Here is a 15,797-nt window from a genome sequence, read left to right on the forward strand (position 1 = left end):
TGCAGATATGACCAGGTTTTCCAGTTCGGAGCAATTTTAGTAGGGGGATCCACTTGCATAAATTCTTTTTTTGTTTTTAGTTTCCATCCCATCTGCCTCGCCGACGACCATCACTATCTCTTAGGATTTGGATGATCAGAGGAGCCAAATCAAGTAGCTTGGTTTTCCTAACACAGCCATATTATTGAAATAAGAGAATATTGTTATACCTGAGTTCGTCTGAGGTGTCATGACATCACTGCAATTGTGTTGATGTAGTGGTGTCTGAGAGATGTAGAATCCTTAGAATCCAACATCGTTCCTGCATCGCCCTACTGCTAAAGTGCATACAGCAGCAGTTCTTCGTCTCGACAAAGCTTCCCAACAGATGGTTCTGATAAAATGCCAGTCACCCTTCTATGTATTGGTTCAGTAACCACCAGCTCGATGTTTATTACTCGGCTGATTTTTAGCAGTCGATTCTGAAATGTCACATCTTAAATTCTTTCAATCCTGTGCGTCAGCAGTACTTTTTTAGGTCTTGCGCCTAGCGTTGCACTGCGTAGCAGTGCTCGCGCAGCGCGATACATTTAGTAGGTGAAAAACGGGGTTTTCATGCTGACCTAGGAATGGCACACGCATGAGCGTGTGCCTTTCCTTCTGTGGCATGTTATTGGCCTTTGCGTACGTGTTTTTGTGAAAGCCAGCACGCAATAGGCCAAAGGCGGGCGCATTGCTCCGCCCATGGCCTATTGGTGTCTATTACACACTTGGTGCGCGTAATAGACACCAATAGGCCATTTGGTTTCAATTATCGTGCCCAGACATGTGCGCGATCATTGAAAGCACATGGCTCGCAGTGGCGCGCGCACCACTTGTGGGCTCTCGTTCTTTTTGATAATAGACATTGTCAGACTTCCATCTGCGTGAGCGCAGATTTCTTTCACAGTAGGGACAGGTTTCAGCAACTGCTTATGTTGTTTGCACATGCTCTAGCTGGGAGTGAAACTCATTGTCTGTGCTGTGCCTGGTCGTGTTTAAGGGAAGTGGGCGCTGCCTTTGTCTAGGCTGCACTTGTTCTGTGTGCGAGTTCAGATTACAAACGGTTAATCTCCCTTTCTGGACCTAGAATGCTTGCAGCACTGCTGCCATTGTGGTTGCTGTTGTGTGTGTTTTATTTAGGCTTCAGAAAGCCTTGCTGTGATACTCAAAACGATCCATTTTGCTTTGCCAATGCTTGTTAGAAGTCTTGGCTCCTCCGAGAGGGCTTGGCGCTGGCCTCGCAAGCCCTCTTCTCCTCTGCACATTAAGGCGAGCTGCCATTCACGGCCGCCTGCGCACCCCCAGAGAGCGAGGGGCGACAGACTGAGGGTCGGAGTGCCCCCCAGAGGCCTCATTCACACTCCCTCTGGTGAGGACGGATTCGTCCGCAGACCCAGGCAGCAGCCCCCGAGCTGGACGTCTGAAGGTAGGGCGCATTCACACCCTCTGTCTGGGAGATTCATGTTTTTTAAGTAAGAAGAACAGCTTACAGGAATGGGCCCCAAAGGCGACCGGAATGGAAGCTTTTAATGGACCTCTCAGCGGGCTGTTAATGGGCCGGAACCGGCATCAGGCCTCTGCTGCCCATCAAGGTCCCAGGGAAGAGGGTAGGACGGGCTGGTGTCTAGTGAGGGAATCCTACAGGGCTGCTGGACGATAGGGAAACGTGGCAGGCCTGTACCTCTGAAAGACCTGTTGGACTGGGAAAGGGTCACTCCTGTTAGACTAGTCCTCGGAAATGCTACGAGGGTTGGGGGAGCCAGGGCAGGCCCTGGGCATGGGCGAACTGGGCGTAGGCCGGGGGCGGCTAAATTCTGAAGGGCGCCGCATGGATCAACAATGTGTCCATCCCTCTTGGTCTCATTCTGGTACCATTACAGACTTTTTAATTAGCCATTAATGTACCTCGGCGCAATTTTTAGCACCCCATCACACCCTGCCCTCCTCCCATCTTCCTCACACCTCCTGCCATAACACCGCAACGCCGCCCCTCCTCAACCCCCCACCCCTCAGCAAGAAATGCCACATTCTCTTTCCGCCCAGGGTGCTTCCCGGCCAATCGGATCTAGGGCCAGCCTTCTGTGCCTCTCTGGGAAACAGGCTCCTTGAAAAACGCTGTGTCAGACCCACCTGTGCCACCAAAAGGCCAGAAGAGCTGGGAGAGTCAAACGCTCCTTAATGCCAGCGAAAGACCAGAAGAGCAGGGACTGAGTGGATCACACCAGGAGCAGTCTCCGAAAGTTTAGTAGGATTGTGGAGTGCCAGTCACACATCAGGTGGTGTCGGTGAGAGCAAGGCCTGACTGGCCTTTCTGCCACCCTAGCATTTCCCCGATGGGTCGCAGGGGCTGCCTTTACAGCATGATGGGCAGCCATGACCCACCCATTCCCCACGGGCCTGTTCTAGCCACAGCCTCATGCAGTGTTGGGCTCATTTGAGCATTGTTGCAAGGGCTTGTCCATTTGTCAGGGAGGGCGATGTCCTTCAAAAGAAGGTATGGCTGGGGCAGAGAAAGAAGCATGGCAGCTTGGTGCCGAGAGTCAGTAGGGTTTTCGTTTTTGTCATATGCCAAGCTATCACTGCGTACTCTACTCTGGGTCCTTTAAAGATGGCTCCCACCGTGACATTGTGATGGCAGCTATTCCTTCTGTGATGCCATTTCATCCTCTGTGATGTCACTTCCTTGTATGCTTTCTGTGAGATCAGAAACCTCTTTTCTGATATCAGTTAATTCACATTATTACCCACCCTCTACCACCCCCGTGAGGTTTGTATTCGTTTTAGAATGTTAGTTATTTATATTGTGAGGTCAGTTTCTCCCACTGCGACGTCTTGCTTCTTCTGTGATCCCCTTGTGTTGCGTCACCTTCGCTCTGCTATGTTGTCAGATTGCATTCAGTGATGTCTGTTTCTAGTTAGCCGTTATGACATCAGCCACCCATATGGTGATGCGACCCCAATGGCACGCCAGTTAGTCGCCCTGTAAAGGTAAAGTCCTTTTCGGAGGCTGCGCTCTCCCTGATCACCGTCTGTGCCCAGGCCTCGCGGGCGGTGCCCGCTGGGTACTTACATTGTTTTAGGAATGATGCTTAAGGTCACACTCTTTGCCCTGTGAGCGCTGGGCATGGCCAGAGCGACACCCACCTAGTACAGGCCTCGGTGTACTGGTATAGGATGAGACTGAAGACCTCGCCCTGTACACACACAAAAAGGCTAGCAACCCAGCGCCTTGATACCCTCGTGGGTGATTTGCCGTGCTTTACTAATCCTGATCGATTGATTCACAGGCATGCCCAAAGGCACTGCCAAGCACAGGGATCAGGGCACAACTTGAGTACCAGATCGAAGACCAAGGCGTGTGCCCAGATGACGCAGGAGCTGCAGTCCTAGGCACACGGCGAAGCCAAAGGGCTTATTCATACTGGCAACATCTGGGCAGTGGTTAAAGTATATTGTAATACAAGTCCTCAAAATTCACAGAAAAAACGTTTGTAAACGGGTTTTACTGCAGTTGATTAAATGCAGTGATTGTTTAATATAATTTAAAAAATGCAGTCAATGGGCCCCAAGGCGCAGTGCTTTGGGTGAAGTAACAGCTGTGTGCGTCGCTCTGCTGGCAAATAGAAGTGTTTTTTAATAAGTTTTGAATCGTAACCGCAACATGTTAATTTGGAATGTGAGTAGAGAAGCAGGACTTCACTCAAAATATATATATTCACTTAAAAAACCATAGGTTTCACACATGTTATAGTTAGCTGGACATTTCCCTCGTAAAAAACCAATGAAATTCCCCCGTTATAGTTAGTGCAGGCAACTATAAATCACGCGACCGCAATCCTCTGATGACGTCAGAAATTACATCACTGTATTTAGACACCTATTTACCCATGTCTTCTTCCATTAATCTTTAGCTATACATATATTACAAATATTTATTTTTCAGAAAGACACATATGTAATCAGTGATGTAATATCTGTCGTCATCAGCAGAGGATTGCGGTCGCGTGAGTTATAGTTTTTACTTGTTGCCTTAGTTATGATACATGGTATTCTCCTGGTCCCAGAGATCACCGGCCCTTGGCACCCCCTCACCTGCAGCTCAGAGCCCACATGGACGCTGATACTGATTCACTAGTGATCACATTCACACGTCCCTAGTGATCACATTCACAAATCACGATTTGCGCCCAGCGCGGTTCGCTGGCCGGCTCGTGAACTGCTTCCGGATCAGATTGGTTTTGTGAGCAGCTATGGTCGTGGTATTTATATTCTAGTTGATTTTTAGCCCCCTGCACCATATGCGGCCATTCATTAAAGGCCATTTTGTCTTAATTTGCCGCAGCTGTGCGGGGTATTTTATAGGTTGCAAAAACGCAGAGTGATGTGAAAACAGCTGCCTGGGACAACCACACACACTTCAATCGGTTCATCAGAAGCCAGCCGAGCGTGGTCTGTGACCTAATAAAGGTACCCTGCCTTTGGCTTAGTGCCTCTATATGGGGCAGAACTCTTCAGTGAGCTAACTACAAACTGCAAGTTGCATTAAAGGGGCCCTCTGGTGAATGATGTCACGATAGAGCTCAAATCCTCAGTCAAAAAAAACAAGCATTTTCAATGCAATAGGTCTCGCATTATTAAAGTTTGAACTATTGGTGTTGCGTTATTTAGCAATGCCAAACTCTAATAATGCGAGACCTATAGCATTGCAAATGCTTGTTACTAAGAAATGGCAACGCCAGTGTCGGCTCCTCAGCTATGGCGGAGGATCATCGCCACACTGCTTTAAGAGCAGTGCAGCATAAAAATAAAATGATAACCTTGTTATCGTTTTAATTTTCACTATGGAGTGTGTTAGGGCGGGGCTGGGGCTACAGGGGTAGGAGCGGTTTGCATACTTCAAGTGCACATGAATGATTGAAAGAGACGGTGGGCAGCAAAAGGTAAGAGTATTTTTAATTTTGTCTCCCCACCTCCCTCCCCAGACCCCAACCCTCGTTTCCTGCCAGCCGCCACTGGGCAACGCAGTTTCATTTTTGAAGGTAGATGAAGGGCTCCTTGTAGCAGCCAGTCCTACAAAATTGTATATCTTTACGGTTGAATAACTTGAGCACCAAAACATGGGTTGCTGTGTTGTTTGTGTAAGAGTGCGATTGATGCGTTCCCTTTTCTGTATCTATTTCTGCATCTAGGAACAGATGGACAAAGTTGGAGTTCCTGTTGATGCTGATTTCTGTAAACTGTATCTACGTGGAGGCCAGTGCGTGAAGCATAAGGATGAAAACCTTGTCTGCAATGAAGATGTGCAAACCTTTCCTATTTTGAGTGTAAGTTTACTCTCTTCTGGTTAGTAGTTTTTAATCTTATGTACGTGTGTGTATGTATGTATGTATGTATTCATGGACTCCTCTAATGATATCTGGAGAGTGCTCCAGAATACCCGGAGTGGTGAGGGCGAGATAGTCCACTACCATTTACAGGTAGTCGCAGCCTCAACCAGGTTAATATTGGTAAGTTCAAAGCCTCTTCACATCAGTGCAGTTTCTGGGATTTTCAGAAACTTGGAGGGTTTGTTTTGTTTGAGAAGAGCCTTTGCTGCTCCCAGAAAACGTTTTTTTTTTGGCTGTGTTGCATGTCTGTTTAGGTGGATGAACTCTGACGTTCTGCTGACAGCTGGTGTGGCTCCATCAGCTTGGAGTTATGTCCAGCGTCACCCATGAGGCGGTATGAATTTAATTCAGTCTGCTGTTCGATTAAAGTGCAGCCAATCTTGTGGTAAGATGTATAAGGTGCCTGTTGTAATCCACTGTAGATTAAGAACTTCCTTTATTTGCCAAAGGAAGAGAGCCTGGAAAACATGCCACTGGAGTCAAAAGAATTCCTGTATCTTCATGACTTTGTCTATATCTTTTCTCAAGTTCAATATTCACGGGACACATGAGGTCTGAAATGTGGACCTGCGTAAAAAGATGCAAGTGTTCAATGAAGGAGGTTGAAGTAATTATATTGAGTTCATTAAACTGCAGCAGTCTCGCATCCGCGGTTACTCGTGTATTCGAATCATCTTTGTTAATCAAACGGGTTGCCATTTCCGGGCACTGGTTCTGTCAGGTATTAAATAAATCTTTTTTTCCTTTCAGATGAGCAATGAAGTTCCCCAGCCTGTGCCATCGCCGGCAGAGACTTTAAACCCGCAGGTATTTATTTGTTGTATGGTATATGCTGTCCCTTACATAGGATTTAGAAATCAGCTGTTTAGCATTAATGTAGTGAACAAGTTACCAGCTGGCCTTGCAGAGGAAGACAGTTTACTGCTAAATTAAATTATTCTGAATAAATAATTACTAGATAAGTTTGTAAAGGATTTGTCCACAGCTGGTTTCAAGTCCCAGCAGTGTTGGAGGGAGTATGTGCTATAATTGTTTTTGCAGATAACTTTACGACTTGCTACAAAATGTACACCACAGCAGGATTAAAAGAAAAACATCTGTCTATTAACAGTTTCCTATGTTACTGCTTCTGTAAAATCAACATTGACGAGTATTATCATTTTGAAGAGTGGTTCGAATTATTGTTTGCGCTGCTAACCATAACTGGTGAATTTCGATGGTTTTACATGTTTGAGCTAGAAGCATAACTCTGTTCCTAATTGTGCTTTTTCAGTAAATTTCATAGTTTTCTTTTTGTAAAAAAAGAAAATGGAAGGTTAAATAATTTTAAATATTGTGACTTAATTTCATATATTTAAACAGTTCTCACTTATTACCTCTTTCATTTTCTTTACTGCAATTGTTTGAGAATGCACCTTCCTTCAACTTTAAACCACTAATTATAGAAAACCTGTTTAGTAATTGTGTATTTGTCTCTATTGGTGTTTCATTGAGTTAATGACTGTGAGCATGGTGAAATCCATTACTTTACCCCTGAGTGAGCAGTGGGTTGCCTGATTCTGACTACAAATGATTGTGTATTTGACTCCACTGCTGTGTCATTGAGTCAGTGACGTTGAGCATATTCAGCAGCCTCTGTGAACCCCTCAGTGTATGTCGGAGTGTCGTAATCTATTATATATATTTGTATATATTTTAATTTTTTTTTTTTCTTTTTTTTACCACCTTGAATAATATGTTGTAAGTCCTGCCAGAATCGAGATTAATAAAATGAAGAGGGTTTCTGCCACCTAAAATGGCAGTTCTTCATGCCAGTCACATCTGAGAAAAAATTCAAATGTGATTCGCAGAGATCTACAAAAGCGTTAAACATTTGAAACCCATCTAGTAACTTTTTAAAATGACTAATTTATCTTAAACTACTGGATGGATTTACTTCAAACTAACAAAACCTTGATTTCTGAGTAAAGTTCCAGTATAATGTCATGGCCATCTTGTCTTGTCATATGCATGAATTGATATTGCACAGCAATGGAGCGGTCTGGTCTATGTGAGCAAGCAACATTTTTGCACCTTTTGTTTTTTTCGAAGTAATCTTTGAGTGACGAGGTCTTGGTGACTCCTCCTCTGGATGCAGATTTTCATGGACACAAACTTCATTGTTGGATTGTTTTTCTCCGCCATCCGGTTTGGATGTGATCCAGTGTACTTCAGGTCTTGATGAGTTTGTCAATTCCATTTTGTTGCCTCGAGTCCACTGAGTTCCACACCTGTCATGAGAGGACCCTTCAAAGCTAATATTTCACTTGTGACGCTGATTCCATTCTTCAGGGCCATCGAGGACAAATGTCTTTATAACACAGCGTGCTCCTGACTCCCTTTGGAGAATGAAGAATCACGTGGTAATAAATGTCATAAACCTGGGCCGACCACCATGCTGTCTGTCTGTAATTTGTGGACCACGACCAGAGCTGCTGTGACTGCTGTTGGGCTTTGCGCTGCAATAAAACCCTGCTGTCAGTGCCAAGATCGACAGTGGGCACACAGCAGAATGACCCAGTCTACTTCAGAAATGCCAGACATCTTTTGTGAAACCTGTCCACTGGGCAGCGAAGAAGAGCTAGTGGGGCACTTGCCTGAGCTCCCGGCCCATCAACTCTGCCCCAAATACATTGAGTAAAATACCTCCGAGTACGTCAATGAGTTCTTCTAGGAGGAGGATGAAGAAAACCCCCCGGAGGGCGCTCCATCCACTTTGGTCAGCTCCGGTCCACGCATGAAGACCACGCAATGCACGAGTACAGTCAACGTCCCTACTACCCCAAATAAGCGGCTGCACTGCTGGAGCCAAGCACTGCCTCTTTCAGGGACAGACATCGAGCCCAGTTAAAAAAACACGTTGGATCTTGTCTGTTGTCTATCACTGCCATTGTGTGGAGCTTCTTTCCGCCCCACAAAACATCCCCCCCCCCCGCACTCTCACCCTCAGCCCGAACATGTCATACTGTCCCACGAGGAGGTTCAAGCACTCCTGTCAAAGGGAGTCATAGAGCCAGGGGCCTGCAACACCAGGGCAAGGGCGTAAATTCCCTATATTTCCTCATCCCCAAGAAGAACAATCCTAAACCTCCATCCTCTCAAGATTTACACATGGCCACCCTTCAAGATGTCATCCCCTTTCTGCATCAACGCGACTTCATGGACATTCTCAACCAGAAGTATGCCTACTTTCACATCCTGATTCATCCAGCACATCGGTACTACCTGTGGTTCATGGCAAGTGGTCTCTACTAACAGTTCAAAGTGCTGCCCTTCGGAATCACCACAGCTGCGAGGGTCTTCACCAAGTGCTTATAGCAGTAATGGCTGCTCACTTGAGGAGGAATGGGATTCACATATTCACCTACCTCGAGGACTGGCTGATCAGGAGGGCAGGCATAAAAGAATGCCTGGTTTACACCCAGGCCACAATTCAGGGGCAGTCCTCAATTCTGTAGTGGGAAAAGCCTTCCACATCCCACAAAAGGTGCAGGCGTTCCAACAGCTGCTACCTCTTTTTCAACTTCTGTCACCTTTCAGATCGCACCGTTATGCGCCTCTTAGGAATGATGGCTTCATGTATTGCTCTAGTGACCCACACCAGGCTACATATGTTCCAACTGCAGATGTGCCTTTCGAGTCGGTGATCGCAAGTGGAGGGTCAAATGAAGGATCTAGTGTTGGTAAGGGCCAGCACCCATCGCTCTCTTCAGAGGTGTAACAGCAACGTTCTTCTGCAGAGCAGGCCTTTTGAGGCCCTGTTATGCAGGTGACCAACTGCTTAGTTGGCTGGTGGGTTACACTTAAACCATATGGCAGTCCAGGACAACCTCATCTGTGGGGACACCACATCAATCACTTGGAGCTGTCAGCCGTTCAACTAGATCTCAAACAATTTCTCATTCAATTCAAGACAAGATAGTCCTGGTGCATACGGACAACATGACCACCATGTTCTATCTGCAGAAGTAGGGAAGCGTTCACACACCTAACCTGTCGGTCCTTTCCCAACAGATTTGTTGCTAGGCCATAGAGTACCTACCTGGAGTGACAATGACTTTGCAAACCTGCTCAGCAGGGCACAGCAACAAGTCCACAACCATAGAAATGTAGCAGTTCTAGTTGTATTCTATTATCTGAAGAAACGATAACTTGTGCCGTTGAGTAACTTTAGGCCACAAGTTTTAGTTTCTTAACCTAAGTATAACTATAACTGCTGAATTTCTAGGGTTTTGTGTGGGTAAAACGTCTGTTACCATTGGTTATTACAGTGAAAAAAAACATTATATATATATATATATATATATATATTACACTTTGTTTCTGTATTAAATTCATAACCAGGCTCCATAGCCATCGATTAGTGGAGAAAAAATATTGAGTGATTAAGGTGATGGTTTATCTCCATTTTGAAATAAGGTAAGGTCTTATAGTAGGAGCCCTTTGGCTTCTCGTGGTCGTTTCTTCTTTGTATAGAGTGGTAATAAACGTTTTTATTCAGGTCAGCCATTCTAGCGCTCAAGGCTGAACAAGCCATCGGCCCTTGGAGTCTTCTCCTTCACCTTCCCTCGCATGGCTAGAGGAACTGCTAGATTCCTTACGGGCGGAGTTTATTGTGAAGTGGAAGGTGGGTATTTAGAAACATTAAGACAAGAGGGCACAACAAGTATGTGGGAAGATGAAAGAGGCTGTTGAAGTAGGAGGGTAGAGAAAAGGCAAACTAGTGGTGATGATAGCAACTGCATAAATGACATCGAGAAAGAGTCCCAAATCATCCAGAGAGCAGATACTAGAAAACAAATTGGCTTTCAACGTCCCTTATGGAGCAACAGGAGTGCAAGATAGAGCATACAGTGATGTAAGAATCCTACAAGATTTATATGGGTATTGGAGCCACTTTCTTACATTGAGGTTCAACGTACTCATGGAAAACCTATATATAACTGTATATTTACACATATTGAACATCATGGCAATTTTTGGGATGTTAGCATCTTATCAGAAGGGTTAAGTCTGACGGTTATTTTCTAGTAATATTGTTTTCTAGGCATATGAGCTGTAGATCATATTCGTTAGCATAGATCGCCATCTGGTGTTGGGCCCGGATGTTTGCACTTTGTATTTCTTCAGAGAAGTCTTTGTAGCCATGAGTTAGGTGACTCCTCCCTTTGGCGATAGTGCGCATGGGCATCGACTCCATCCCCAGATTGTTTTTTTTCGCCATCGGGTTCGGATGTGTATTACTGTGCTCTGGTTTGGTATCGTTCTAGAACCCCTTCAATGCACAATCCTCTACCCTCAATGGTATTGTCTTCGATCGCACTTTCCCATTCATCACGTATTGTCCAAACTGTGAAAACGTTCGATCGGGAACTTCGAGGCGGGCAGTCGGGCCAACCCGTACCGACCACGCCAGCAGTCGATGGAACGGACTCCGTTCAAACTATGTCCCGGGTCGTCGTGCTAAATTTCCACGCACCGACCTGCACGAGGTCTGCAACCTGGGCCTATTCCTGGAACACGAAGAATCATCCTGGGAAGCGTGTTGATCATTCTGATCAAAAAAGAGTATCCATGATCGTCGGGCTTGACGCCACGAGATGCAAGTCTACAGAGGCTCCGTACCGGACGTCTTCTGCTACGAAACACAACACAGTCCTGCCGCAGAACCCGAAGAAAAAGAAGAAGAACTGGTCTCCGTGTCAAAGCCGACTCCGACATGGAAGAAAACTTGAGCGTCACTCTGGCTCAACGGACCATGAATACAGACCCCCAAATGCTCACTCAACCTAAGGGAAAGGCTCCGGTATCCCCCTCGGGCTCTGGTCGACACCGTGAAAAAGTTTCCCATGCCCCTACCTCCGGCCCGGCTATGAAAAACAAACAAAAGCCTTCAGGCTCGGGCTCGAGCCAATCCCAGTCCGGTGCCGAACCAACACCATCTGAAAGAAACACGTTAGTTAGATTCCTCACCTTAGAATATCCCCAGGCGTCAGGCTGGATCCGGAAAGATTTTTCGTCAGCAATACCCCTTGCGCGTCGCTAGGCGTCGTCTGCGGCTCCGCGTCCGTCCGCGTCGTGCGCCGGAATGACGTCGTCGGAGTACTTAGACGCTGCCCTCGCACGCTGACGTCAGTTCTTCTTTTTTCCGCGCCAGACTGCGCCGATCCGGGAAGAGCTTACCCCTTAGGCAATTTTTGACTAAAATTCTTTGACTCTTTTTGGTCTTTGTCGACTCGACTCTGGTGCCGGTAGGATGCCTGGATTTAAGGCCTGTGACGCCTGTCATCGCCTGGTGACGGATCACCATCGCCGGTGCCTTTACTGCCTGGGGGCCGACCACGACGCGGAGTCGTGCCCCGACTGTCAGGCCTTCACCTCGAAGGCTAGGCGGGAGCGGTCCCGTAAGCTTCTCGAGCTTCGGCATTCGGCTCCGCGCCGCTAACGATCACGGTCCAGGAGGAGGTCCAAGGACGGGTTGCGGAGCCGCAGTCCTCATCATCGCTCGTCGGGCTCGAAGTCTTCGGGTAAGTCGAAGCGATCCAAGAAGTCCAAGAGGCGACACCGCTCTTCGGACTCCCATCGCCGGTCGCGCAACTCTGCCGAGGGTCAGGGTGGTCCCACCCCCGCGGCTCCACTGGAGCCGCATCAGTCTCCATACCTGCCGGTCCCTGGGACTGACGTGACTCCGGCGGAGGTCAGTGCCTTCCTCTCGGCCATGAGGGGCCTGGCTCAGTCGTCGACGCCTGCCGGCGCGCCTTCGGGCCCCGCGGGCTCTACTGGGCGACCTCGCGTGCCGGCGGCTCCGGCGCCGTCGACGACTTTGGTCCCGACGCCGTAGGTCCCCGAGAGATCCAGGCCTGGATCTCTGTCGGCGCTGGTCGACCTCACGACGCCGTTCCCCGGTTTAGTCCCTGTCCGGATCCGATGCCGGCACGGTGCCGCAACAGACACCGATGGATGAAGGTTTCATCTACCGTCCGGCTCAGATTGTTCCTCCTGTTTATCAGGAATCGGATGACGGGGGCGACTGGGAGGGGTCTGAGGACCCTATGACACTCCAGGGTCAACTTGCACAGGACTGGGCAGACTAACTGGGGGATGCCGGTGGTCTAAACACTTCGCCGGACGCTGGCTTCATCTCTCCTCCGACTGTGGCTTCGGAGGAAGGTGCAGCTTTTTCCGTGGTGCTGCGCAAGACGGCCGAAGCCCTGGGGCTTGAGCTGCCTGCTGTGGCCGTGAGGACTAATATCCTCACTGAGGTGCGTCAACCGTCCGCAAGCTCCACAGAGCCTCTGCTGCAGTTCAATGAGGCCCTCGTCGACGTTCTGCAGGGCACTTGGTCCAAGCCCTCCACAGTTCCTCCTGTGGATCGGAATGTGGCCTGGCACCACCGCCCTGCTCCGGGCGACCCCAGTTTCCTGTCCCAACACCCCAGCCCCGAGAGCCTGGTTATCCAGGCCTCCACTTCCCAATCCTCCTTCCCGTCCGCTCCTCCGGATCGGGAATCCAAGAGGCTGGAACAGTTTGGCAAGAAACTGTTCCCTGAGTTTGGGCCTGCGGTCTTTGAACACCGCTTTCCTCTTGGACCGTTTCTCCCACTCTCTGTCGGATACGGTGGAGGACGTGCTGCCACTGTGTCCGGTGGAGGCCCGGCCACGTCTCTCCCAGGTACTTGCTGATGGGCGAGATGCAGCGCGACATGCCATACGGTGTGGACTTGACACCATGGACTCGCTGGGTAGGACGATTTCCACCACGGTGGCGCTCCGGCCCCACGCTTGGCTGAGGTCCACGTCTTTTTCGGGGGATGTTCAGAGTACCCTCATGGATATGCCTTTTGATGGCTCTCCCCTTTTTGGTAAGAAGGCGGATAGTGCGCTGGCTCGTTTTAAGGACTCCCGGGTTACGGCCACGTCCTTGGGTCTCTCGGCCCCACGGCCGCACGCTTCCGCCCCATTCGTGGCCAAGGAAGGGGCGCCTCCTCACGTCCGCCTAGCCACCGGCCGCAGAACCAACCTGCACGCGGTCGCGGACGTAGGTTCCGCCGTGGCGGTTCTAGAGGACAACGCGCCGGTCAATCCACATCCACCCCGGCAGCATCCGCCTCAAAGCCTTCCTAGTCCGAGCTTTCAGGCCCATTCCACGCCATTGGGCGGCAGAGTTCGCCATCACCTTCTCCACTGGCGCTCCATCACTTCGGACAGGTGGGTGCTGCAAATCGTCCGAAGGGGCTACTCCCTCCCCTTCGAGGCGACCCCTCCAGCCATGCCACCGCAGTGCCACCGTATATCGGAGGATCACTTGAATCTTCTGCGGGAGGAAGTTACGGCCCTCTTGGCCAAAGAGGCCATCGAGCACGTTCCTGGTCCAGAAGTAGACCGTGGTTGCTATTCCCACTACTTTCTGGTTCCCAAGAAGGGCAAAGGGGGCCTACGCCCTATCTTGGACCTCAGGAGCGTCAACACCTTCCTCCGGAAGGAACGGTTCAAGATGCTCACTTTAGCTCAGGTTCTGGCTACCCTGGAGACTGGATGGTAGCGTTGGACTTGCAGGACGCCTATTTTCACATCCCCGTCCTGCCGGCCCACCAGCGTTACCTGCGGTTCACGGTGGGCCAGGAGCACTTTCAGTTCACCGTGCTCCCCTTCGGCCTCACCAGTGCCCCTCGGGTGTTCACAAAAGTGATGACGGTGGTCGCAGCTCATCTGCGCAGATCAGGGGTTCCAGTCTTCCCCTATCAAGTTGTCTCCCACCTCCAGACTACGGCCGACCTCCTGCATTTGCTGGGGTTCTCCATCAACGTGCCGAAGTCACACCTGAGTCCCTCCCAGAAGCTCCTCTTAATCGGAGCGGTTCTCGATTCGGCGCAGTTCCGTGCTTATCCTCCGGAACAGAGGGTCCGGGATATTCAGGCTCTGATTCCCATCTTTCAGCCTCTATCCTGGGTTTCGGTCAGGTTGGTGCTGCGGCTTCTGGGGCTGATGGCCTCCTGCATCCTGTTGGTGCATTACGCCAGGTGGCGAATGCGGGCTCTGCAGTGGGACCTGAAGTTTCAGTGGGCCCAGCATCGAGGCAACCTGTCCAACCATGTCTTGATCTCAGAGGGCACTGCGAAACAGTTGCAGTGGTGGCTCACGGACCGCGATTGGGTCAGCGGCAGATGCCTCTCCCTACCCCAACCGGAGCACGTAGTAGTGACGGATGCGTCCCTCCTGGGATGGGGGGGCCACATAGGATAGGCGGAGATCAGAGGACTCTGGTCTCCGGCGGAGTCTCACCTCCATATCAACCTTTTGGAGCGGAGAGCGATCAGGCTTGCACTGAAAGCCTTCCTTCCCTCTGTCCGGGGAAGTGTCGTGCAGGTGTTCACGGACAACACCAACGCGATGTGGTATTGCAACAAACAGGGCGGGCGGGGTCGTGGACCCTTTGTCAGGAGGCTCTGCGCCTCTGGACCTGACTGGAACACTAGGGCATCACCCTGGTGGTTCAACATCTGGCGGGCTCTCTGAACGCCAGAGCAGACTAACTCAGCTGCCGGTGCATGATGGATCACGAATGGCGTCTTCACTCAGATGTGGCGCAAGGTCTCTTTCTGCAGTGGGGAAAGCCTTGGTTAGTTCTATTCGCCACCAAAGAGAACGCGCAATGTCAGCAGTTCTGTGTGTTGGAATTTCCAAGGCAGCACTCGCTCGGAGACGCTTTTCGTCGCGAGTGGAGTTGCTATCTGTTGTACGCCTTTCCACCTATACCACTTCTGCCCAGAATGCTGAAGAAGATCAGGCGCGACCGGATCCAAGTTATCTTAGTGGCTCCGGATTGGGCATGAGGGTTCTGGTATCCCGAGCTACTCAGTATGTCAATCGATCCTCCGATACGACTGCCTCTTCAGGAGGACCTTCTGTCGCAGCAGCTGGGGACGGTCCTCCACCCGAACCTGTCCAGCCTCCACCTCCATGCGTGGAGATTGAGCGGCGGCAGTTGATGCCATTTGACTTGCCTCCTGAAGTCTGTGATGTCATTCTGGCAGCCAGGCGTCCCCCCCACAAAGACGGTATACGCCTGCTGGTGGAACAAATTTGTGGCATGGTGCACAGCAAAGGCTGTGGATCCCCTTTCCACCCCTCTTTCTGAGGTTCTACTCTTTCTTCTTTCTTTGGCCCAGCAGGGCTCTGCTCTGGGCACCTTGAAAGGTTATCTTGCTGCTATCTCTGCCTTCTTACGGCTTCCTGATCAGCCTTCTCTCTTCAAGTCCCCTGTTGTTTCACGTTTTCTCAAAGGCATTACTCACATGTTCCCTCCTGTCCCCTTCGTAATGCCTCAGTGGGACTTGAATCTTGTTCTGAC

At 49.7% G+C, this 15,797-nt stretch overlaps 1 protein-coding gene across 2 annotated transcripts in view; it reads left to right on the top strand.

The window, feature by feature from the left end:
• The window catches only part of TMEM87B (transmembrane protein 87B), a 388,295-nt gene that overhangs the window by 58,468 nt on the left and 314,030 nt on the right, over positions 1–15,797 (top strand). For both annotated transcript variants that reach the window (XM_085612119.1, XM_085612120.1), the window contains 2 exons: positions 5,211–5,345; positions 6,159–6,215. In XM_085612119.1, coding sequence (XP_085468245.1) covers positions 5,211–5,345; positions 6,159–6,215 — 192 coding nt within the window. The remainder of the gene's footprint in view (positions 1–5,210; positions 5,346–6,158; positions 6,216–15,797) is intronic.

The sequence above is a fragment of the Triturus cristatus genome, chromosome 6 (assembly GCF_964204655.1).
Source record: "Triturus cristatus chromosome 6, aTriCri1.1, whole genome shotgun sequence".
Classification (NCBI taxonomy): domain Eukaryota; kingdom Metazoa; phylum Chordata; class Amphibia; order Caudata; family Salamandridae; genus Triturus; species Triturus cristatus.